General features: G+C 42.3%; 2 protein-coding genes across 2 annotated transcripts in view; both read left to right on the plus strand.

Annotated features, from left to right (window-relative positions):
• Positions 1 to 15,389, plus strand: part of PEX7 (peroxisomal biogenesis factor 7) — a 42,618-nt gene extending 27,229 nt beyond the window's left edge. The window contains exons 9-10 of the mRNA XM_054279675.1: positions 1,117 to 1,216; positions 12,592 to 15,389. Coding sequence (XP_054135650.1) covers positions 1,117 to 1,216; positions 12,592 to 12,660 — 169 coding nt within the window. The 3' untranslated portion in view covers positions 12,661 to 15,389. The remainder of the gene's footprint in view (positions 1 to 1,116; positions 1,217 to 12,591) is intronic.
• A 3,017-nt stretch (positions 15,390 to 18,406) lies between these two features.
• On the plus strand, positions 18,407 to 23,672 carry SLC35D3 (solute carrier family 35 member D3). The gene is made up of 2 exons (XM_054279634.1): positions 18,407 to 18,842; positions 19,948 to 23,672. The coding sequence occupies exons 1-2, from the start codon at positions 18,407 to 18,409 to the stop codon at positions 20,775 to 20,777; spliced, it is 1,266 nt and encodes a 421-aa protein (XP_054135609.1). The 3' UTR covers positions 20,778 to 23,672.
• Positions 23,673 to 26,225: the final 2,553 nt, after the last annotated feature.

The raw sequence follows: 26,225 nt of genomic DNA on the forward strand, positions 1-26,225 counted from the left end.
TGAATTGGTTTGAACTTACAGTACTTCCACTGCAGTTGGTCTGATAATGAGCTGTTCTTGTTAAGTATTGTCACTTTTCCCAATAAAGGCAAGGCAAAGAGACCTCTATGATTGTTACAGAAGTAGTAAAGCATATAATTGACCCCTGTGTGAAAATGTGGGCTGTAGAAAATTTGATTACAGCTGACAGCCCACAAAATGTGCTGTGCTGTGCAGCCTGTGGACTTTTCTCAGTGGTATATACAACACAAGAAAGAGAAACAAATCTTTGTTCTGTGCTGGCATACAGGGTTTTGTCAGTGTGTTATGATCTGAAAGTTCTGTGTCTGAATCCTTTTTTTCATGGCTGAGGTGCCTTTTACCTCTATTTTAATCCCATCTACTCTTACATCTCTCATACTTCCTGTTAGTTGCATTGATAGACACTGCATCTATTGGGACAGTAGCTAGGAGAAGTAGAGGACCTCAGAATTGTTATTTTCTAGGTATTTTTTAATAACCAAGACTCGAAAGAAAAATTTATTTTAAAAGTATGAACTAGTGGAATTAACTGTGTAAGGCAGCTGATCTGCATAGTACAAATTTGTTGCTAAATTGTAATACTAAATTCTGTTTTGCAGGAACACAGTCTCAAAGTTGACAATGTGCATGACTGAGATCTTTAAATGATTGTGTAATTTTTATATAAATAAAGACCCCATAGTTAATGATGCCAAAAACTGAGAAAAATCACAAATTGTGCTAATATCTTTCAAGGATAAAATTCCCCAGCTATCAAGAAATATAACAAGAATATTCTGGCCTACGTTTTTTCTTCTCTTTTAATGATGTCCCAATGACTGCTCCTTGGTGCCAAATTTGATCTCAGTTTCTGCAACAGGATACAAAGATGGCTTTGCCCAGTGGGGTTTAATTTATGCAAATCAGCAGACAGCTTTACCAGGAGTATGATTTGTTATGTTTCTTAAGTGGATGAGTTTGCTTTTTTAAATACCCCGGCAGCAACAGATTTGTCAATATCTTGCATTATATTTTTGAAATGGCCTTTCAATTACTTTAATTGTGGTTTGTTTGATTTTTTTCCCTTTCTCTCTCCCTCCTTTATTCTATCTATAGATTCTGGGACTTTTCCAAGCCTAATCCTTTGCTGGAGACAGTTGAGCATCACACTGAATTTACATGTGGTCTCGATTTAAGTCTTCACAACCGTGGTCAGGTAAGAGCTGGGATGCATTCACTTTTCACTTGCCTGTTACAGGCACTGTGGTCATGGCTGGGCTGCAGGACTCAGATCCTGAATAAGTCACCAGATTGCAGTAAGCTTCTGGAAGTGAGTCTGGCTGAATGCTTATCAAATAAACCTCATTTCAGGTCCATTTTTATTTGTGGAGCAGTTCCTTGCATTGGGTAGGAGAGGAGGGCAGAACAGACAAGATTGCAAAATCAGATAGCAGAAAGCCATGGTGAGCTCTGGGAAAATGAGGTACTTTGTTTCAGAAGGAAGAATAGTAGAGAAGAGTCTAGAATGCTGAGCTGAGATACAGAGCTTTCTTCCATCTACTTAAATTGTCGAGTTAAATGTTGGTAGTGTCACACATGATGCCTAGACCTGGTTTGGCATACTGTTTAGAGGACTAAGAGAGGCTTAATCTGTGGCTGAAATTCAAAAACTCTCAGCTGTTAAAGTGAAGAAGTAGAACCTATTTTATCGGTAGCCTTTATTTATGTACTGGTTCTGTAAGGATTCCCCTCTCCTTCTGTTGCTGCAGTTGTTTCTGTTTTGTAAACAGAGGATTCTTTCTTTGTAGTATGAAATGATTTTTAGACAAGAAACTTTGAAAAACAGAAGGTAATTTTTTTTCTTTAAAATGAGAAAGCCTTTAGTTTTCCACACAAAAATTACTGTCAAGATATTAACTGTTCCTAATGCACTATTTAACATGCCAGAGATATAATCTACATCCAGATTCTTCTCAAATTCACAGTCAAATGATTTTTTTTTACCCCAGATAAAAATTGTAACATCTGCATTCACATTCTGTTTGAACAAAGCAAATTAAAACCATTGTAATTTCTGCTGGTAAAAGGACACAGGAGAAAGGTGTAAGTTTGGCCAAATACTTAGCTTACTGCACATGGAACCATTCTAGCTAAATGATAGCTTGATGGGTTTTCTGTATGATTGGTTGTTCCTTAAATTCTGTTGCTTCAGTGGGGCTGCAGTTACTGTACACAAGGCTGTGCTGTGAGCATGGGGGAATTTGTAAGGCTCAAAAAAGCTTTCAAGGTTCAAGTTATTTTCCATCACTGCAAGGCAAGAATACTTGAAGGCCAGTTGCTGGGGATGGAAACTTCATCCCGAGTGACTGCACAGATGTGATTGGGCTGCACTGGGTCCAGAGGGGGTAGCAAGCATAGCACAGTGCATTTAGGCTTCACAGTCCCACAGCAGTGCATGTGCTGAGCCCAGCTCAGTTTTCCATGAAGCTGGTGTGGGTTTGCATTTGGTCTGAATGAAGAAAGAAGATTTTTTTCTTTCATTTTGTATTGAGGATGTGATTACTTTGACTACAAGCCCATTGCTTTATGGTAGATAATGAATTGAAAAAAAAGCACACATGCACTTCTACAATGAAAAAAGGAAAATATTGGTGTGCATACCCATCAACACTAGGACATTTGTGCATTCAGGTATCTTCTTTTCCCACACAGAAATTCTACAAGTCTGATGTTGGACTTAGTGCACAAAATCTATAAATCTGGGGTACATATCCATATTTACTGAGTGCCAATGTGCGTTCCAGACAGAAGTTTGGCATTTGCAGCAGCTTTGATAGTCCTCTGTTTTTTTCCATTGAGTTGATTTAATGTATTCAAAGAGTTGGATATCACAGCAATGCAAATTGTGAATGGGTTTTTTTAAAAGAAGTTTAAAAATCTGTGATAAAATTAAACTCTCACTAAGTTTAGGAGTGAACACAAGGGAAACATAGCTCCATTTTTATAGGAAGACCCATGAGATATCACCTTGAGTATACTTTGTTCAGCCCTGAGTAGTACATGGACTTGTTGGAATGAGTCCAGAGAAAGGCCATGAAGATGATCAGAGGGCTGAAACATCTCTCATACAAAGACAGGCTGAGAGAGCTGGGGTCGTTCAGCCTGGAAAAGACAAGGCTCCAGGAAGACCTTGTAGAAGCCTTCCAGTACCTAAAGGGATCCTCTGAGAGAGCTGGAAAGGAACTTTTTAGAAGGATATGTAGTGATAGGGCAAGGGGTAATGGCTTCAAACTGAGAGATCATTGGTAGGTATAAGGAAGAAATTCTTTACTGTGAGGTTGATGAGACACTGGAACAGGTTACCCAGAGTTGTGGATGGACGTGTTCAAGGCCAGGCTGAAAGGGACTTGGAATAACCTGGTCTAGTGAAAGGTATCCTTGTGCATGTTGGGGGGAGGTTTGAACTAGATGATCTTTAGGGTCCCTTCCAGCCCAAACCATTCTATGATTCTATGAGCACCTGCTGAATAGTTTCTTCCAATATGAGCCCTTGGAGTCTTTCCCTGGCTTCTGCATCCATCCAACAAAGATTATTTGCTTAAATGTTATGCTGCTGTTCCGAATAAGTAGGTTGTCTTTATGTCTGTTCTTTATAAATCTGATGATGACCTCCTTTATTTGTTTTCTTCATTTATTTGCATGATTTGTGATTTTCACTGTTTGCTTTATAAGGAGTTATGACTTCAGATTTGAACTGCTTCTCTCCTCCAGGGAGAAAGAGAAGGATCCAGGGAGAATGCAGAGTATTTTATTTATAATGGAGAAGCTATTCATTTATGCTCAAATTAAGTACCATTCTGGTCATTAACCTTTGCTTTCATTCTTAATGATATCTTTTGTTGTCTAGACAGAATATGTTTTCTTCGGCTTTGCACAATGAACTGCAGCATTTTTAAAGCATTTTTTTACACATCAAAGAAAAAAATTATATGCATTATTGAAAGTGTTCAGAATAGATATTGTGATTAAGTAGCTAGTAATCTAGGAATTACAAGACATTCCTGTGGAACTGATTGAGCTTTGAACAGAACCCTCAGGCAGAGAGGTACAAGCTGGTTCTTGTGCTCAGGGAGGCAATGTGGAAAAAAATCTGGTCATAAAGAATGTGAAGAGACCCACTAGTATTAGCTAGCTGAAACAGTAAACTCCTTTGTGCTTAATTAAATATTCTAGTATCTATTTTGGATTATCTGCCTCTATGTAAAGTAGGTGTTTTTTGAAAGCTTTGCATTTTAAAAATCAGATGTTGTTTGGTTTGGGGGTTTTTTCCCCCCATCATAATGTTACTATCAGATTCATAGAAATTTGAGACAACAAACAAACATTCAGATGCACAGAAAAATGTGCATTTTGCAGTGCAAAGCATTAACAGAAATGATCCTTATGATATTCAGTGTATTCCTCTGTTAAACTGCAAGCGCTGATGTGAGAGTTTGCCAGGCATGTTTTCCAGGAGAAAATATTCCCAATTCCAGCTTTCAGCCTAGGCACACATGAGAACAGGGACAAGACCCTAAGCACCAAAAATCTGTTACATTTCTGATGTTGTATAGTATTAAGAACTGAGAAAGTCTGTTTATCCTGTCAGCAACATTAATAGTATGCAGTTTTTAAAACCAGATAGTTCTTTCCAAAGTTTAGGGATAAGAAAAACAACTGAAGTTTGCTTCCCTGTATATGCACTAGATAGACATAGGGTGTATGTAGGGACTAAAAAATGGTTATCAGCCATAAACTACTCCTTGTTTTGGGCTGGTAATGCTAGACCATGTAGTGGAGTTGTGCTCTGTAGCTCACTAGATTTCTTACTTCTCTCCTTATATTTACTTTTCCTGTATGTGATCTGTGAATGGTCTGATGAATAAAACTATCATATTCCTTTAAGCCATCTCTTCCTGGGATTTTGCTGTGTTACATTCATGTTTACATGCTGTAGGTTACTTCCTTTGGTGTTACTTGTGCAGCTTTATTTAAAAGCAGCCTTTTTCTTCTGCTGTAGGTTAAATGCCATATGGGAGTAATGAATGCTTTTTAAATATCTTCAGGCAATCCATTAATGACACAGATAAAAGTACAGATCCTTTAAACATTCCCTTCTTGACTTGATTCTGAAATTATTTCCATAAGTATGTAAAGAATGGAAAATACACATGTATAATGAATTTCTTTAAATAATGGACAAAAGATACCCAGCCCTTTCTGTTGCAGTTCTAAAACAATTTTGCGTAACACAAATGTAAAAAAAACTGACACTAATTTTGTCTGAAAATCTTCTTTAGCTACACCTCACATCTGTTCTGAACTCTATAACGCAGGCAGTAGAAAGTATAAATTAATGATTTCCATTGAGTCAGGGTTTCTGTTGTGCTGCTGAGAACAGATTAAGTATCTAATGGGAACAGGAGAGGAATCTAAATTTCTCTATTCTTCTGTGCTATGAACAATGCCATTCCTAAACTGCAAGGATACGTAATTTTCAGTGGGAGGGATGGCAAGTGGTGGAGGGAGCACTTGGTATGTGAGAAGCACATTAGACATCTGTGACATGCCAGATCAGAACAGGACTCCACAGTGTACGGTGCTGAGATGCTCCTTTTGGAAATTAAAAATCTTCAGCTCCAAATGAGAGTGAACCAGGTGTCAGTTCTCTAGTTCAAAATCATCTGTTACCTGAATGCTTGCCGAAGTCTAGGTTTTAGAATAACTTGTGTACAACACAAATAGTGATCACTTAGGATTTGCTTCTCCTGTGGTTCTACTGTGTGTTTGGATCATAATTGCACTACAAAAGAGCAACTGTCTGTGTAAATAGCTATTTCTGTCAACAAGTTTGGGAGAAAACTTGGTTTCTCTAACCTTCTGGCTACAATTCTCCTCCCCATCCAACCTGGTGGGGTCAGGGTGGGTGAGCAGCAGCGTGGTACTCTGTTGCTGGTGGGGATTAAACCATGACACACACACAGCACCCCGTATTATGGAGACAGTGATGGTACCAGTGTGGTACCCATGGCTCTTGTGCTTTGTGTTACACTGGCTTTGTGATTTGGCCCTCCTGAACTTCCACTCTCTTCTTCCTAAAGCTGTGGGGTGTCACCAGCATGTTCTGCACAACTACTGTCTGTTCCTTCCCTACACCTGGCCAGTGGTACTTAGAGCTGAGAAGAGGTGCCTGCATTGGTCTGCTGATCCGGTGAAACTGATGGTATCCTGAGCCACTAAAGTTTTAAAGCTGTAATTCCTTACTAGCTGGAGGGAGGCCATGGCCAAACTGTATACACTTGACCTGCATGCCATGAAGGTAGCTTGAAATCTAGTTCTAAATTCATCCAGCTTTATGGGGGAATTTTTGATCATTGTCAAGTTTTGGTGTGCAGGTTTGTTGACTCATTTTCTTTGTGCAGCTTTTGCAGTGTGCTGCATTTGCTGTGCCAACACAGGAAACAGAAGGGACAGGAGGGGCTGCAGAAGCTGGCTTAACCAGTATAGCCAAATATAAATGCAGATGATGTCTTTAGTAAGGCTGTTTGGCTATGTATTTTGCTGTTCATTTAAAGTAATTGTGGATGCTCAAGAGGCCCAGAAATGTTGATTGTTCCATATAAAAGTGGAGTTACATCTTGTGGAAATGTACAGAAGAACAGATACTCTCTGCTTTTTTTCTTTTGATCACTTGCTCTTATCTTTTACACTTAAGTACTAAGGACCTGATAGCTTCCACCCAGCTGTTGTGGCTATGCCACTGCTATAATTATAACATTATCTGTACTTCATTTCAGTCTCTCCTTATGGTCCTTCTCTAGGATGCTACTGAAGTTATGCAGTTTCTTTGATTCTTTGAGATAAAAAGAACCTACTTACCAAATTTCAGAGTGGATTTTTCCATAAAATATGAGATTTCACCAACTGCAAGTGTTAAACCAATCTGAACACCTTACTGAGTTGGAGGGGCTAAAAGGAGATATTTTTGGGTGGTGCTTACTGTATGTCTTTCCCAAACTGTGAAAATTAAACTTTCACCGTGTAAGTCAAAGCCAGGCACTCATGAGTAATGGTCACTATTTGCCATGATCAGCAAGAGTTTCTTGGTGTTTGGAAAGGTTTCTGTCAGGCATCACAATTTTGTAAAAGCTGCAAGTGTTTGGAGAGGAAAATAAATTTTGATACTGAAGTACTGGGGAGGATGGGAGACAGTGCTTTCTTACTCAGTAAATGTATTGCTTGTGTGTTTTATTTGGTGCAATGGCTTACAAATACTTGCTAGTTCTGTGAGCCCCATCTTTTACTCAGTGTAGTGGATTCTGTTACTCTCCTCATGACCAGTAAACATTTGAGAAGTCCCAGTGAATTGCACAAGTGAAACTCAGGGGAAGACAGCAGAATGTTGCAGCTGTTACTGAAAATACTGTTTGGCTTATGATTACTTGTGATTATATCCCAATAGGAAGGAACTGAACTGTGAGCTGAAGGATGAATTTGAAGGTCAAATAGGGTCATTAGAAAACAGTTTCACTGGGTGAAATTGACTGCATTTGGGATCACCAAGGTCAGTATCAGCACAGAAAGGCATTTTGCAGTTCCAGTGTACCTTTTACAGAACTTAAAATTGACTTATCAATTAAACCAGTTCTTGGAAGTCTGAGTCTTCCTGCTAATTTTTAGAGTACAGAGGAATTGCTACCAAATCTAGAGATTTCAAGGATTTTTTTCTAACCTGCAACTCACATCTCCATTTCCTTTACAACTTACTGATGAAAGCCCACTTGGAAGACTTGGATTCAGGAGTGTGTGGTGTAACTTCCAAGTCATCTTCCCATTACCCATGTCAGAACAACAGAACAAATGATGAGACAGCTCTTGGCTTCTTAGATCAGTTCTTTATGACGTATCTTTGCAATGTGAAAAATAATGCCCCTCAAGTTTCTTATCTCTTTTTTTCCTTAAGAAATAAATGGATTTTTTAAGCAGCATTTGGAGCATCTGCTTCTGATAACTCTAATTTTATAACAAGTTCTCTTCTGGGTTTGTTTCATTTTGTCTTTACTGGAAATAATAATTAAATCAAGGTATATTTTCTCAAAAGTAAATTTAAAAAAATATTGGTGTTACTGAACATTGAAAATAAGAAGTTTTATTTGCAAACTCCCATCACTTTCAGTCTCATGTAAAGGTTGGTGTCATGCAGTTCACTCTGGCAACTGCTAACCAAACAGGCCACAGTAGTGGTCCAGATTTTCTAGAAGAAAATAGGTATTGAATGAGTTTAAACTCATGCATGATCCATTATGGACTTGACCAATTAGTTTTAATGTTCACCTGTGAAAATCATTTGATGAGTAGCAAACCTAATAGCTTGCTTTATCTTCAATTAGTCTCCGTCCCACAAGCTTAGAGGATGTTCAGGATCCCTCAGAAACATGTAATAATGATATAAATAGACCATTAAGTTATGTTTGAGAAGACACAGAAGATAAGAAACTAAAAGAGGAAAGGAAACACAACTAATGAGAGTCAAGAACTGAATTATTTTTTTCTGCTGGCTCTTGTACAGAAAAAAGAAAAGACAGATCTTATTTGAAAATGGGATGGGGAGAAGCTGAGAAATGGGTCTCTCTCAGGCACATTTACATATTATCACGTGATTCATTATGAGCACTCTGGAAACTTAGTGGCACCAAGATAGTTCTGGAGATACTAATCTAGAGAAGTCTGTGCTTTGTTCTGATTAAACCCTTTCATAAAGGGTAATTGAACTCTTTGGTTTTTAGTTGTTCTTTTGAATATATTTAATCTTGATTATGCTAGGAGATTTATTGTGTCTTCAAGTAGTGAATAAAAAAGTTAGTGGCAAACTTGGGAGCTTTCTCTTGTTCTCTTGCTTCTTCTGAAGAGTAAAGAGGCAGAATGTCATGCAGGTAATTGCACTAGACTGAGTGGATTGCCCTGGGGTGCTGGCAAAGGTCTAAGTCTATTGCAAGGCAAGATGATTGTGATGAATAGGAAACAGAGGGCCTGTCAAGGGAGTAAATCAGTTAGTGAGTCAATGGAAATGGCTCTGATAAATGAATGGATGTCAGTATTAAATCAGTTGGTGGAAAACATTGTTAAACTCTGGGACAAGGATAAACATTTCAATAAAATATGGGGTAGCTGTTTTAGCGGAGTTGAACTATGATTTTATAGTCAAGCAATTAGCTTTCTGGGATGACTGCAGGTTTTTTGTTTCTTTGCTTGCTTTTCTGGCTTTACTTGAAAAAAATTCCGTGATCCCCATTTTTTGTACTTGTTTTTGTATTTTTGCTGGCAGATAAATTGGCAAGATATTTATTCTGCAGTAACAACAGTATAATACCTTTAGTGTATATGCTGGTGCCATAACTTTGCTACTGAAATAAAAGCAATAAAGACAATTAATAAATGTAATTTTGTTAGACTGCCTTTGTTCCATGTAGCTTCAGTTACAAGGAAAATTACCAGGCTTAGAATGCTTCTTCTATTTGTGCTATTTCTTGATATAGTTTACCAGTCAGTGAAACAAAGAATATTCTTGTTTTACAATTAAGCTCTAATTATTCTGCTTTTCCCTGCTATTCAGTAGTTAAAAGTTTCCATGGTAAAACTGCATTCTATAGTTACAAGGCTGTTCATAAATGATAATGGAACTTGCATGATATACAAAATTTGCCGTGCAAAATAGCCAATATTATAAGGATTTTGCAATTTATACAGTTCAACGACCCAAAAATACCATGAGATTTGTTTGAATATCAGAGTAAAATTTGTCCACAAAACAGCAGACATTTTTACAGGATGACAAACTTCCATCTCTTCAGGCTCCTAATGGAGGGATTTTTATCAGGTGCGCAAATCAAGTGTGAGTCCATTTTCAGTTTTCCTTTGTCTTCGTCCCACCACAGAAGAACTTTCTTCACCTGTCAGTAACATCATCTCATTGATCAAAATATAAACTCCAGGAACATGCCCCTTTTTGTATGCTATATTTATTTACTGTGGTGTGCTGGATGAGCCTTCATCCCAATGAAATTTCTACCTCTATTTTAATATTTAAATGAAGTACCATTTAGTTTATTTTTTAAAAAAGACTAAATTGCTTTGAAGTATATATTAAAAATGGTCATATGTCACAGGAGAACTGACATCTCTAAATACTTTTAAAGCACTTACATTCAATATCCCACATTCTCCTCTTCTGGGGAAAGGCACACCACTGTTGTACAAGTGTTCTAAGACCACTGTATAAGACAGGTCACAAGATAAAAGACAAAATGCAGGGAGAAGACATTTTCTAAACTAATGCAGTTGCTGCATGAACAAGCCCTTCTCTTCATCTTAGGATTCATCTTAGTCATTTGTATTGGAGGCAGTGACAATCTCTGAGCTAAAGCAAAGGGGCACGTGGCACTCTCTATCAAAAAATGCTGGCTGCAGCACTCCTAGCTTACAGTTGCCCCTTTCTCTGACAGTCTTGCCTGTATTTTGGAGAAAGTAAGGAGAAATGGAAATGTCATTCCTTTTTTAATGTTCTGCCATGCTGCAGTGTCCCAGTTTCCCATAGATACCTGTGTTCTGTACTTCACATGTGTATTTTCATCAAGGTTTCTGGTATCAGCATTTCATTATACACTTCCTGCTGCACAGGAGAACTTGATTCACTGTTACTTACTGTAGCTTTTGTTTTCCTCTTGCTGGCTGGCTGTGTTTTCTCTTTTCACGTGGTATCATTAAGTCAGTGAGTTGGGCAACTTATCGCATGTGATCCTTTTCAAACTCTTTTAATATCCCCTGTTTATTTTTAGTGTTGCTAGATTAAATGGTTTTATAACTATATTTGTTCAGAGGCGATTTCAGGGATGCTAATTACATTGATAACAGGTGGGAATTCCCATGGGATTTTTTCCAAATGTTATTTTTGTTTCTTGTTTCTTTACAAAAATAGAAAGTATTGCCTATAGAACATTGATCTGTAGCTGTGGAGAATAGTAAAAAACCTGCAGTTTATGTGATTGCCAGCTTCTACACAGCATTTAGTGGAAAACTCAAATTTTCTTTTTGGTATGATTTGAGAGACTGCAATGCAGCAGAAAGAACATTATGCTACAGAAAGCTCTATTATGTTGTATGAATAGACAGACATATTGTCAAGAGTTTTTTTGACCCATTTAGATGTATATGGAAAGCACTTCAAATAAGTAAGTAGAACCAGCTAAGGAAGCAATGAAAATGAATAATAGTGCAGTATAGTAAACACAAAATGGGCTAATTATAGTCTGAAATCAAATACTGTAGTTGGATTTCCAAATTTTTAGTGTGCAGCTGTTCATTCTGGCTCTAGGAGAGAACAGGAATTGCAGGCTGCAGCAGAAGGAAGCTTGTTGTGCAGAGGATCCAATACTGTATCTTTTGTAATCCCAACTGGAAATGACATTGTAAAGATAATGCAATATGGTTTCAGCCAGATTTGCTGGCATTTATTTGTGAACCTCCTGAGGTTTTTCTCTTTAGCTCTCCTCTTTGTTCTATTTGCCTTAATTCTTGTCTCCTACGATATTTTGTGAATATATATCATACCTAGGTCATCTTCTTGAGTCATTGTCAGTGTGGTTAACCCTTTCACTTTGTTACAGACTCTGAAGTGCATTTTCAATTAATTTTCAAACCTAAAGCATTCTGTGGTCTTTTTCCTTGGGGTCTTGTTATTTATTAAGATCTTTAAGCACTACAGACTCAGGTTAACCTTCTGGATTTCTGGTTTTAAGTTCAAGCCTTCATCCAGGATAGAGCCTGGGATGATGAATTCAGAGAAGTTGTGGTTATACTCAAATCAGTCACCGTGTTTATAAGATGCCTTTGTCACAAGTGGCACCACTTCTTATTAGACTAGTGGGGGTCTAGGTAGTGCTTGAAGCAACACTATGGCCCCCAAATCCCAGTGATCAGCAAGTACACATCTCTCTTCTCAACAATTGACAGTGACCTTGTGGCTTATCAAGCGTGAGACTGAAATTCTGGGTTAATTCTTCAGGAAACTTCCTGTATAATTTTGTTGAACTCTTTTGGTTTTCCATTCCTCAGCACTAGACATTAGGAAAATGTCTATAACAAATTTCTCTATCTGCAAGTATAAGAAGGTTGTTCAGATTTGGTCATGAAATGTTTAGATATGGTGAAAGGATCCTATGACTCTGCAAAGAGAAGAAACATGGCAGGGCCTGGACTTTTGTGTGTCTTTCCTTAATTTAATTTTCAGTTACATTTGTTTGCCTATTTGGAACAACCAGTTGAAACTCAAAGATTTCCCTGCTTTCCTCATGAGGAGTATGAAAAATAGGAGGTTGTTAATTTTCATGTTTTTCAGTAAAGTTCATAAAAAAACCAATCTTTTTTATAATTTTTGAAGCATGGTAAGTCAGAGTACCAACTGATACTAAATCCACAATATGCATTAAGTTTCCTGTGTTTTTTGTAAAAATGACAATTGTGAAGGACCTAAATAGATTTTTGTTTGCTTTGTAGGTGGTGGACTGTGCTTGGGACGAACTAGTCAAGATCTATACTCCATCGTGTCTGGCAGTTCCTGTTTAGAAGAGAAGATGATCTGACATGCCAGGAACCTTTCTCTCTCCCCCCACAACCAGACTTGTGCTAAAGTGTCAACAGTGTCACTAATCTCAGTGTCTCTTTATAAGTAGAACTTCTTGAATGGAGTGTTGAGCACTTGAACATGTGGAGACTTCAGGGCTTGGTTGGCTGTGCAGGTAGTACTTGAGTAGCAAAATGTTCCACAGCTCCTCAGAGGCTGAAGAGTGGCCATAGCAGATATCAGTGGTGTCTTCAGAACATAATAACCAGCATGAGTTTGTGATCTGTCTGGCTAATGATGAGAGCAGAGGCCTGAATCTTCTTGTTCCTTATAAAGATAAAAAAAAAACTGGCAGTGTGTTTTGAGATGTCACTGTAGAAAAGAAAGGAAAGGGAAAGAAAATAAAGGCTTTTTACTGTAAAGTACTGTAATGTCAACTGAAGTTTGTATCACCCAGATGCATTTATGTTTTGCTATGAGTCATGTTGCATTATTTTCTTTTGCAATATGATGCATTTACTCTTGATCGACAGTAAATGTCATAGTTTGTAGCCAGCTGATTTGTTTGACCTTTTTGATTGCTGCTTCACAAAGATGGTAAAGATTATTTTCATATATTTTCCTTTATATCTTTTTGAGTAAAACAGTTGATGAAGTTATGTAGAAAGATGCTCTGATAATAGAGAAAATGGTTATGAAAAAATGAAATATATACAAAACTAATTGGATCACAATCCTCAAGATTTAGAGATAGGGCAACCGTCTCTTCTATTAGACTTGTCTTCTATTTTCACTTAGAAAGTTCTTCCAAGCAATAGAAGTGGAAAGTGGCCATAAATCCAGTGTTTCAGGACCTGTGATAGCCTGGCCAAAGTGAGAAGTGATGTCCAGACCAGTTGACCTATATACATGCAGATTAGTTGCATGATATAAGCATAACAGATCCAGCATGGCCAAGCTCTTGCAGTCACTACAATATGCACAACATGTTCTAGGGATGTTGAATACTTTGCCTTCCCAGTTTGTCCTCTCAGCCCACATGCTGGTACTTCCATCTAAGTTTTCTGGGGCAAGTAGAGATGTTCAAATGTTTTGTTTATCCAAACATCTCTGAATAGTGTTTTAGCATTGCAGCACTCATTGGTATGTGTTAGCCTTCTTTCCTCGTTTCCTGCTAGCCATTTTTTTTTACCTTCTTTAAACTGTCTCCTTTCTGCTGTTAGCCCATCTCAACTACACTACCATCAAAAGGCTCTTTGCAGGTTGGGTCTTTGCAGATCTCTGGTCAGGTTTTCATAGTGGTGTTAATAAATGCTCTACCCTTCTGGGTTGCAGCACTCATAGATCAGCCAATAGCAGACACTGCCAGATCTGCTGGGTGCTTTGAAGCAATGAAGGAAAGAATTCAGCTGAGCTAAGACCCGCAAATTGCAAGGAAAGAATGGTTATTCTATCTTGAAGAAAGAGCCAGGAAACTTACAGGTAGCCACAGGGAGACATGTGATATATATTGATGGGGTATATAGGGCTGGACAGGAAGAAACTTTCTTCTACAACATGACAATTTGGATCCCATTTGGATCCTGTATTTTTCTTGGTCAAATGCAAACTGCCCCCAGACTGACATCTTTTTGAGTTGAATTAATAACAAAAATAGATTTTTTTTTTTATGACAGTGTGCTGTACCAAATCTGAACCTTTTACTGCACTTTAATTCTGTGTGCTGAGGAATAATGCAAAATAAAGCTGTGCTGCACGCAGCTTTCAGCAGTACCATGGGCCATAAAATCTAATTTTAGGCATTAAAATTGATTATTTCAACTTCAATAGTTCCTCCACTCTTCTGTTTTATCTCCCTTTTCTGCTTTGATTACTAGTTGCTTGTCTGAGTGGAACATTTTGGTGGCAGGTGTGTATTTTATATGCTTGTTTCTGGGGGGACAGGGAGAGTGGGTTATCCTAGAATGCTGCCATAGCCTATCAGTTGGAAGGGACAATGTAGAAAACCTAGTGCAGGGGGAAAAATTAGGAATTCTGAACATGCACACTCAGCACATGGATTAAATCTTTCCTCAACTGCCTTCTCTCCCTTCGTGTCCTGGTTAGCTTCAGTGCTGAGGGTTGCTGTATCCAGATTTATTTCTCTTGAAAGCTGAGCACATCCAGAAGATGCACATAGTAAATAAAAACTGTGGCCTTTATTCTTGCTGTGTGATCTTTGAATGGTGAGAATGTGCTGTAACATTTCTGCACTGTAACAGAAAAAACAATTTGGCAATAGTTGTTGCTGGTTCTTAATTCTCAGGGAATATTTGCTGTAGTTGTTTTGAAAAAATACTTATTTCATGACCAAAATACCAGCTTCCAATTTTTTTTTCATTTACTGAAACAGTTAACAACAACAATCTAAAACATGTAATGTGTTCTGCTTTCAAACTTGCTCCTGTGAAAGATTTTGTTTTATTTAAGTCTGAGTTTCTCTTTGGTTTAAGAAATATATTGATTAATCAAGTTCTAAAGGCATGGATTTGTTGTTCTATAATGCTATTAAATTAATTGCACACAATATCTTTGGCTATACTCTTGTGTTCACTTCCCCAATTAAGAAATGTTGTTCAAAAAGTAAATGCTGTGAAAGATACTGAGAGTATCTTCTAAGAAGAATATCGTAACCGTGGTTTATTATTGTATGAATACTGGGTGATGGTCACATTTTTCCCCTGTACTGGTAGAGACTATACTTTATGCAACTTTTCCTAGCTGTGTGCCCCATCTTTATTTTCATAAAGGAAAGCTAATTTAAATTATTCTTTGTGTCTGCTTGTGCAGAGTATGTGTCAGTGATGAAGTGGTCTCTTTCTTCTAGCCAAGTACAGTGCTGGCCTCAAATTTTGCTGCATAAGCAGGCTGTACTGCCTTTCAGTAGTACTGCTCAGCTGTGCTCAGGGTCATGGAATGGGGAATGGATATAACTCTACACAGTTCTTCCCTGATGGACCTGATGGTTGCATTAGACTCTAATTAAGGCAAATTTTCCATTAAACATTTTATAGAGGTCTTGAACATTTTCATCCAAGAAGCCATTATAAAAAATCTATGCCCTTAGGAAGACACCAATTTGCTGCATTTTTTTGTTTTCCTCTCACCTGTGTCATTGCAGCTAGGTGAAATACAGAACTGAGCATAATTTCCTTTAAACAATGAGAGTTAAAGTATCATAATCATCTCATTAGGGTAAGGAACCACAGAGCCATTCATTGCTATGAACTGCCCCACTGCCAGGCCAAAATTTAACAGAGTTGATGTATGAACTGAGCAGCCACTGTTCCCTCTGGACACATGAACAGCCAGTGTGGGGAAAGTTTCTTCACTGCAGTGTCACCTCTGATGCCACCTCCCTGTTGCTTTATTCAGTTCCTCCCCAGTAAAGAGCAGGAGAACACATTGTGTGACTGTGGAGTGGTGGAGAGGCAGTAGGAGACTGGTACTGAACCTGGCCTCCATCCATGTTGAGAAAAGGGTGGCTTGGCAAGGGACAACAGCTTCCTCTCCGCCTCCCTTTCCTCTCTATAGACAAAATTAGGAGTACCATGAGAGATATTGCAAGAGAAGCTGCCCTTATAGCACAGGTGAGATCCAAAAGACAGGATTTGGCACTTTGAACACTTGACTTTCCAAACTGAGCAGTGGTGCAGCTGCTCTTTGAGTTCTCCATTTAGTTCTGGGCCCCACAATTTAAGGAGGATATGAAGGTCCTTGAATGCATCCAGAAGTGTACCCCAAAGCTGATGAAAAGGCTGGAAGGCATGTCCTGTGAGGAGAAGCTGAGGGCTGAGGGCTTGTCTAGTTTGGAGCAAAGGAGACTGAGAGGAAACATCATCACTTTCTGATGCTTCCCAAGGAGGGCAAGAGGATAGGGAACTGGTGATCTCTTCCCCTTGGGACTCAAGATATGTGGGAATGGTTCAGAGATGCACCAGAGGAGGTTTGGACTGGACATTCAGAAGCATTTCTTTACTAAGCAGGCATTCAAACACAAACAGGCTTCCTAGAGAGGTGATCGATTTCCCAACGTTGTCAGTGTTTAAGAGGCATTTGGAGAATGCCCTTAACAACATGATTTAATTTCTGCTCAGCCCTGAATTGGTCAGGCAGTTGGACTAGGATGATCATTCTACAGTCTATACAAATGAAATAGTCTATTAAAATTTTTGTTTCTGATACATTTGTTTTTGTGTTTCAGTCAAGGAAATATTTAGCCCCCAAAGCAGTTTTTCAGCCTGATACTCTGCAATGTCAGAGATTCACTTCTCTAGTGATAATTTCACTGGTGAGGTGACAAAATTGTTTCTGCCAGAGGGTACACTCAGGTATAGTCCAAATTACTACAGAATTTCCCGAAAGCACAGTCTGATTTTTTTCCATCTGCACTTACCTGGCAGTTTTTATCCCATGTGCAAACACTGTCAAGGTGATCCACACTTTTCTTTAAATTGTGTTGCATGTGGGCTTGGGGTGAGTCCAAATAGAGGCTGATGTAAATGTATTGGCACATTTCTCCATTGGGCTCTGAAACCAGGCTTGGTCTTCAGTACCTACCGTTTCTTTTCCTGCATTACCAGTTTTCATCTTCAGACATTCATTCTTAATGTGTACCTTATTTCATTTTATAAACCTTGCCCTGTGTCCTTTACCCTGCCTGCCCTGATGAGAGAAATCAATGGATGATTATAAGGTAGCTCTGAATAAAATTATAGTTTTTCCTTCCCTTGTGTTGCCTGACACTGCAGGAGAGTGGTAGAGGGGACTGGCTGCCCGTGAGAACTGCTTTTGCTTTGCCTTTTCCTTGGAGTCGATATGGTCTATTGCCATCTCCTGTTAAAACTTTCATCTGTAAAGTCGGGAGAAACCATCAGTTTATTTAAGCTTTACCAGACTTTAAAACATCACTTTTGAAAGCTGTGTGGCTACCAGGTGTTGGTGACTTCTCAAGGCAATTCCCTCTGCTAGAACCCGGTTCTCCTTGCTTTTCTTAGCAGCGGTCCCCGTCTCTGCCGTTCGCAGCCCGAGAAGCCGAGGCAGCAGGGGGGCAGTGGGAGGGATGCTGCCGGCAGGCTCGGTAGATGCTTTTTCTCGGGAGGCCGGATACTTTTGGAGAGTAGGAAAAACGGTATTCCCTGCTTGGGAATGCGCGGATCTGCACCGATCTCCCCGTTCCTGGAGACATGGGGTTTCCCACGGCTCTTCCACATTATTTTCGGGCCGGTGGCACTCGGCTACGGAGCTGCGGGCGCCCCGCGGCTTTCAGGGCAGGGAAAGCACCTGAGTGCCCGCTCCCGCTGCCCGTCCTGCTGCACCCGAGCGGGGTCGGGAGGGCTTGCGGACAGCGGGGGCTTCCCGTCCCCGCCGAGCCGGGCGTGCTCCGGGGGACACCGCGGGACGAGCCTGGAAACGCGGGGGGCGGGGGCGGCCGGATGGGGGACACCGAGAGCGGGGACGCAGACACACCGGGGATGGCGCGGGGACACACCGGGGGCGGGGAGGGGACGCGGATAGGAGGGGAGCCACGCTGGGGGCGGCGCGGGGGGGACACGTCGGGGGCGGCGGCCGCCCTGCCGGGAGCGCGTCCTGCCTCCTCCCGCCCCCTGCCTCCGCTCGTCGCCGTCCCCCCGCGCCGCCGCCGCCGCGGCGGGTGGCCGGGCGGGCGGCAGAGCCGGGGGCCCGGCGGCGGGGCCGGGCGCGGGCAGGATGCTCCGCTGGCGGGGCCGGGCGCGGGGCGTCGCGGTGGCGGTGGCGCACGGGCTGTGCTCGGGCTCGCTGAACATCCTGCTGAAGTTCCTGCTGGCCCGCTACCACTTCGCCTTCCTGACGCTGCTGCAGTGCCTCAGCAGCGCGGCGGCGGCGCTGGGGCTGGAGGCGCTGCGGCGGCGGGGGCTGGCGGCGCTGCCGCCCTTCGGGCCCCGCCTGGCGCGCCCCTTCGCCGCCGTGGCCGCCCTGGCCACCCTGCAGTCCACCCTCACCCTGTGGTCGCTGCGCGGCCTCAGCCTCCCCATGTATGTGGTCTTCAAGCGCTGCCTGCCCCTCGTCACGCTGGTCACCGGCGCCCTGGTGCTCCGCGACGGCATGCCATCGCCCGGCGTCCTCGTCGCCGTCCTCATCACCACCTGCGGCGCCGCGCTGGCCGGTGAGCGCGACCGCACCGAGGGCACCGGGCGGGACGGGACGGGACTGGATAGGACGGGACGGGGCGGGACGGGCGGTACCCGCTCCCTCCGGGCTTCGGGGGCCGGACCTGGAGAAAGACGCGAGGATACGGGGTGCGGGCAGTGCTGGGGGACAGCTGCGGCCCCACGGAGCCTCACGGGCGGGCAGGTGCAGCTTTGCAGAGCTGGATGCAGCCCCGCTCTGACTGGCGCATTGTTGGAGGGCTCGGTACAACCTTTTGGAGATAGGTGCATCCTTACGCGGGCCCGAGCAGGAGTAGCTGCAACCTTATTGCAACCCTACCAGGGAAAGTGCAACCTTATGGAGGGAATTGTAGCCTTATGGCGGGTGGGTGAACCTAAAGGGGTAGATGTAATGTTCTGAGAGCAGCTGCAAGCCCGTGGGACAACTGCTGCCTTGCTGGGGCGAGTGTGGTCTCATAAGGGCAGGTGCAAACTTAGGGGTGAGCTACAGCCCTCTGGGGCCAGCAGGACCCGTGCTGCTGTCCAGCCGAGGGGTGGGTGGGGTGGGAGGCAAAGCTGGCACTTTGTGTCCCGACAGCGCTCCTGGGCTGAGGGCTGCCTCAGACAGCAGAGCACATGCAGAGCGTGTAATTTAGTCGGCAAAGAGACTGACAGGGGGCTCGGGAGGGAGGTGTTCCTTCAGGAATCCCACAGGGCTTCATGACTAGAGGGTGCAGAATGGCCAGTGGGTTGGAGGGCAGGCAGCCCAGGCAGCCAGAGCTGGCGTGTGTCTGTGCTGGCAAGAGGATGCTCAGGGTCGCTCTGTGTGTGTGTGTGTGTGGTTTCAGCCACAGATTTTCCACAGTGTCTTCACAAAAGGGAGAAGGCAATCTGATTTTGGCTGGGGATTTAGAGGGGGTATGAAAAAACACTCAATATGTTTGCAGCTTTAAAAAATACATAAGAGATTTGTTGGGAGGCAAGACTTGGACAAGCATGACAAATCCTCGGGGTTATGGAAAGTGCAGTAATGCCTGTTTCCTAAATATCCCTCTCGTCCAGAACGGTGCTCTCTCCGTGCACCACCTATGCTTATTTCTCTCTGTGACTCTCTCGTGACAGGAGCTGGTGACCTGACTGGGGACGCTATGGGCTATGTGACAGGCGTGCTGGCCGTGCTGATACACGCTGCCTACCTGGTGCTCATTCAGAAAACCAGTGTAGACAGTGAATATGGACCCCTGACAGCTCAGTATGCCATCGCTGTTTCGGCCACCCCTTTCCTCATCATCTGCTCCTTTGCCAGCATGGATTCCATCAACGTCTGGTCCTTCCCAGGCTGGAAGGACCCTGCCATGGTATGCATCTTTATTGCTTGTGTCCTGATTAGCTGTGCCATGAACTTCACCACCCTTCACTGCACCTACATTAACTCGGCTGTGACCACCAGCTTTGTAGGGGTGGTGAAGAGCATAGCCACCATCACGGTAGGCATGGTGGCATTCAATGATGTGGAGCCCACAAAGTTATTTATAGCTGGGGTTGTGGTCAACACCTTGGGGTCTGTCATTTACTGCGTGGCCAAGTACGTTGAGACCAGGCGGCAAAGCAACTATGAGGACCTGGAGAAAGAAGCTAGAGAAGAGGAGGGGAAAAGGCAGGCTGGGGACCAAGCTCTGTTTGCCATGGAGACAATTTCCCAGGGGAAGGGGGCCGAGGAAGCAGCGGTGGAAGGATCATCCACAGGGCAGAGACAGAGTGGAGAGGAAGAGAGGGACGTCACTGAGAAATCAGCCACGGCGCTTGTGGCTCAGGGAAAATCCACCGTCACACAAGAAGTGAACAGAAGCTCGCTGAAAGAAGCCTATCTTGGAGTATGGAGGTTGGTGAGGGGTGCTAATTATATAAAGAAGGATTATTTGATAGAAAATGAAGAGCTACCAAACCCTTAAAAAGCAAATTTGAAAACCTATTGTTTGAGGACAGACACCTGGTTTTCTGTACAGGGGGAAGGCAGAGCATACATTTCCACATCAATGCTTACAAATCCAAATCATTCAGGATGACTTTACCTCATTGTCAAAAAGCAAAAGATCATAGTTTGCTCATGCTTTGGGCTTGCTTTCAGCTGCTTTCAGTATGTCACTTTAGACCCACCTCAGCTAAGGTGCTGACACTCTGCTGCAGACACAGAGAGAGCTGGGTAAGGGGAAGGGGCTTGCCCAGCAGCTGGGAATAGGAGGGATATCAATGCCACTGGGATACTTGGCAGTACCAGTGACACAGCAGTGGCCTATACCTTAGATTGTGTCTGGAGCCTAGTGATTTTAACACATTTGGAGGCTGTCAGTGTGCTTCTGTATCTGTATCCATCCAATTATAGGTACTCTACGTAACCAATTCCTACAATATAAACTCGTATTTAACTGTACTTTTTTGTGCTCCTCCGTGTCAGTACAATTACAACAAAGCTAGAGGTTGTGCCACTTCAGTTATATTGGTGTAAAATCACTCTCTTGTCTGATGAATTGAAGCCCTCCAGGCTAAGCCTTGGACCTGGTTTACCTTGGGTGCTTTGTGTCTTCAGTAGAAATCCTTTAGTCTTGTGGTGGTGTACGTGAAAGCAGAACCAGATCTGAGCTTCTGAGAAGCTTTGGCTGGCAAAAGAAGGATCCTTGTCTATGAGCTTTAACTATAAGTAGCATTTGGAATATTAGCTTGACTCAAATAAAGAGTTTGGAAATGTTGGTATGTATCGATTGGATTTGGGAGGGCTATAAAAATTTAGGGGGAAAGTGTGTGCCTTGTGTTATCCCTCCTGGTACCCTAAAGTCAGATGAATCAGAGCCTGGACTGGAACCCAGGTGTCCTCTCCATTCATTCTGTCACAAGCAGAGGCTGAGAGCAGAGCTGGGGACAGCAGCTCTGAAGTTCCCAGGGGTGCTTTTGCAGGTCAGCTGTGCTAATCCTGGCCACGTGCTGGTACATGGCGTTGTACATATCCGCCCCCACTGTCCCTGTGCTGGGCTGTCCTGTGGAACAAAGCGCGGGCAGGCAGCTGGAACTGCCCGGGGCTCCGGCAGATCCCATGGCCGAGTGCCTGGGGAGCAGGATGCTCAGTGTGCTCGGCACAGGGACACCCATGGCTTTGGCAGAGGCAGCTCCCCAGTGCCCTGACTGTCCCTGTCCCCATGGGCTGCCAGGGGCAGAGCTGCCTTTCCCCTTGGGAACTCAAGCGCCCCTGTGGGAAGTGGGAAGCAGGCACTCCAGCGAGGCTCAGCTGAATACACTAGTATTTTGTCCCACATCTGTTTAACTGAGAAGACTGTGGAAACAAATGTTTGAGTGTTTCTTTGCCTGAAGATACCCGTTTGGTAGGTGGGAGTACTTGGGTGGAACTAGACAGAGAAAAGATTTGATTGTGAGTACTTCTCACCCCAAAAGGGTGCTGCAGCCATTGAGGCCACCTTGACAACAGACTGAAACAAGTTGTTACCATTTTCTAAAAAAAATGAACCAAGTTTGTTGTTGTTGTTGTTTTCAATATTGTTATTGTTGTTATTAATAATTATTTACTATTATCTATTAAGCCACTGAACTGAAAATCAGCTATTCCCACAGCCCTAATTAACGAGTGCCTGGCCCAGTGCTCTCTCCAGCTGAGCAGGCAGCATTAGCCTCACAGCGTGTTCAGTCTGAAGTGAGCAATTTGCCCAGCAGGGAATATTTGCAAAACTGCTCTCTGGGGGAGCTTTAGGTTCTTGTCAATAAATGCAGGCAGAAACATCAGGTGCTGTGGCAGTGTGTTTTCAGAATGATTGCAGAAGTTGGCTGACCTGGCATCACCCATGAATTTTGAAAGAGAAGGCTAAAAGGACATTTATGCTAAAAGCCTGGAGCTGCTGAGCTGGGGGACAGGGCAGGGAGCTCTGTACATCACATGTTATGTATAGCTTGTGTTTAAGAGGTACTGGCTGTTTGCCAAAATACGTTTACCTTCTGTTCGAGGTCCATATGGGATCTTTTCAATAAAAGTACTATTTATTGTTTCTAGGCTAATATAATAGGGCTTTTGTTAGTTTTTCAAATGCATCCTAGGCTAAAGAAGTTTGTGCCTATTACTTATAGTTGCTGTGTTACCGAACTCATTGCGATATTGAACTGCATTGTAATCATACAGATGGCTGGAGAGAAACACACAATTCTGATCTGTCCTCACTGTGCTCAGTGTTTTCTGTCCACAAAAAATGTGGATCTTCTTACCACCTGGATGCCAGTCTTAGATGCTGTAGTGCACATACCGTGTTTGACACGTGCTCTAGGAAGCTCTCCCACTGGACTCTTGTTTCAGGACTTTTTCCTGTGTGGAGGGTAAATGTTTTGCCACTTACTGTTGTTAAACTATTAGTAGAACTCTGTGGAAATTCAAACAGTTTTGACTATTGAAAAAGCTGCTGTTACCATGTTGTACATTTGCATGTATAGTCGAAATGTGATTATATTGTATTCTGTTTTTACCTGTAAATTCCCTAAATTAAAATGGGAATTTGGCAAATGCAATCCAGTTTTTCAGTAACAGACACTGTCGCACAATAAAATGAAAATACTGCCTCGTGCTGAGGTATTTTAATAGCGTCAGCGGAAGACGGTAGAATGAGATGTGGGAATAAAATGCACTGCTTTCCAAAAGCTTTCTGCTTTTCTTATTGTTGCTACTCCAGGGTGCTCATTTTTGCTTCATTTATAGTTATTCTTGTGCCTTTATACCATCCAAGTTTCCTCAACATGTGACCACACACTATAAATACTGTCACGGACAGAGGGGCTAAGGACAGACAAAGGAGCAGAGGATTCTGAAGTGCTGGAACCTCGGTACAGCTCAAAATTTCAGTGGTTCTCAGTGGTGATTTTTTTGGTTACATATTTAAGATAATTTAATGTCACTGGTGTAGCTGTTATAACTCTAGAATTAATAAAAGTAAGATGAAGCTCGTTATTAATAGTTCCATTATAAAATGACAACATTGTTAAAGGACATAATATTAATTTCATTTTACAATGTTAAGTATTTGTATTATCATCTATGTCGCACGGCAGCACTAGGAGATGACTCAAGCATTAATTTTTACCTGTTTGCTTTGGATGAAAGGTACATAATACGCCTGTGGCTGAAACTGGCTTGTGCCAGACCAGGCTGCGGTCGGTGGTTATTGCTGAATTCATCTTAGAGCTCCACACAAATGTGCCTGCAGGTTGGTCTAGAGAAGGAGACCATCCTTGTTGTCAGATAATAAATGAACCTGATGCACAATGACTGCTTTGAGAATAAACAGGAATTTCAGTGTCAACACATCCTTGAGTAACACCTGCTGTAGCACTCTTAGACGTGCACGTATGCGCACATGCACGCACACAAATACACATGCAGCAGGACAACAAAAGCCAGACTGGCTATCTTTTTTGAAATGCATTCTTGTCTCTAAGAAATTAAAGAGAGGACCGTTTATATTGAGGCAGGTGCAGTTAAAATTTCTAAGGATAAATTAAAAATTTGCATAATCACTAATTTGCCATCACTTCCACATGGAAAATATGCAGCAACCTACAAAGAGCCATCTGAGAATGAGAGAAATTTTACAGTTTACTAACCAACACTTCAGACCCCTGCATACGTCCAGGGATAGTTTATTGCCAGTGTTTAATAGCCTCTTGTAATTCTGTTTGCTGCAAAGGCTTTAGTAGGCATAAAGATGCAAGCCCTTCAGTTCTGGTCTCTAAATTAACATTTGAGCATTTTGCTGCTAATCATGGTGAAGGGTTAACACCTTAACCCTCTCTGCCTGTGTCCTGTATAATTTCATGTATTACTTCGAGGTTTCTTCTGTGTTTTTCTGACTGGAGTCTCTAAGTGCAGTGGAGGCAATCAGCTCTGCTCTCAATGAGCTGCTGTGTTCATGCTTCAATTGCTTGTTGAAGGTCGTCGGGAAGCTTTTCACTTCAACCCTGTTTCTGTCAGGAATTGATGAGCATGCACATGCCCTCTTTTCTCTTCTTTTGTTGCTGCTGTTTTTCCCAAATATTTTTCCCGTGTCCATCCTGAAAATCACTGCTAGTGATGGAGGACTTGCCAAAGAGGCTTCTCCTGCTTTTTTTTCTAGAAGGGCAAGGAAGGGATAGACCAGCAGGATCTTGAATGTCCAGATTGCTTCTTTCTACCTTTGTGCGTGTTTCTGCCCACCAGCTCCCTGCATCCCAGATCCCTATATAGCTCAGCCCTGGCTGTGTCCCAGCTTCTCGTGGAGCGGTGCCCGGGCTGTGTCCCAGTGTCCTGTGGAGCTGGGCTGTGCACGGGACAGGTGCTGGAGTGAGGGCCCCTCCTCTGCCACACAGCCAGCACTGAAACCTGGCTGGGCCTGCCCCCAGGGAGATATTATACACACAGAACGAGGAGATCTTCCTGTAGTAACAACATTTTAAGTAATAAGGCTATAAACCTGCTGTTGAGCCAGGCTCTGTTTTTTTGTAGGTTGAGACTTAAAAAAGCCAGTCACACTAGCTTTCTTCAGTGCTGGATTTGTGTTTGAACAGAAGAGAGGCAGCTTGAATTGAAAACTCAGAGCATGAAAGCAATGCTCAAAGAGGTACATGGGATGGGATAAAGATGGATGGGGAAAATATGTGAGCTACAAGTTAGGATGAATGGAGAATATGTGATAGTTTGCAGAAAAGAAAAATGTTCTTGAATAAAAAAAAAAGTGACAGCATTAGAAACCAATGGCCAAAAAGTGAGATGAATCTGCAGTGAATGCACTTGAATTTGGACTCTGGAAGAGCAGTGGACATGAAGGAGGGAGGCAGAGTGAGTGAGCTGGCTGGAGGAAAGATGGCTGCATCTATTCTTTGTGGTTCTGTGATTATTTTTTTTACTGGACAGTTGTAAGAAATTTTGCTCTGGGCACATTAATCTTGTTAATAAGTTTGTCTTCTATCAAGTAAAAGCAATGTCAGCTTTGTTCTCAAAATTACAGTATTTTTTTATTAGGTGCTATTGATTTTGTTCCTGACAAAACAAGAAGATCCCAACAATTGTTTAACAGAATTCAGGATTTCTCTGATAAACAGCAATAACTTCTGAAGACACAGACCATTTCTTGCCTGACATGGGGGTCAAATGAGAGAGAATAATGATTTGGAACTGGCCGTAATAGTAAACCAGGCAGGTTTACCAGCTGCTGTAAATAATGCTCAGTATCATCAGTAGATGAAAACAGCTAAAGGCTGTCGTGTGTATCACCATTAACTCCTCATGTCCTGAATTGTCTTAATTCTGTTAAGTGCACTTTTTGTCTTCAGAGTATCTCTGCAAATTTGTCCTTATGGTTAGTCTAATTCCAAAACAT

The sequence above is a fragment of the Melozone crissalis genome, unplaced genomic scaffold (assembly GCF_028551555.1).
Source record: "Melozone crissalis strain CALT ecotype California unplaced genomic scaffold, PUWL_Pcris_2 ptg000027l_1, whole genome shotgun sequence".
NCBI lineage: Eukaryota > Metazoa > Chordata > Aves > Passeriformes > Passerellidae > Melozone > Melozone crissalis.

What these genes read in the sequence shown, in the direction of transcription:
- SLC35D3 (XM_054279634.1), top strand. Translation starts at nt 18,407, where the DNA reads ATGCTCCGCTGGCGGGGCCGGGCGCGGGGCGTCGCGGTGGCGGTGGCG. An exon ending in CTGCGGCGCCGCGCTGGCCG is followed by an intron (nt 18,843 to 19,947) that starts GTGAGCGCGACC and finishes CTCTCGTGACAG; the next exon opens with GAGCTGGTGACCTGACTGGG.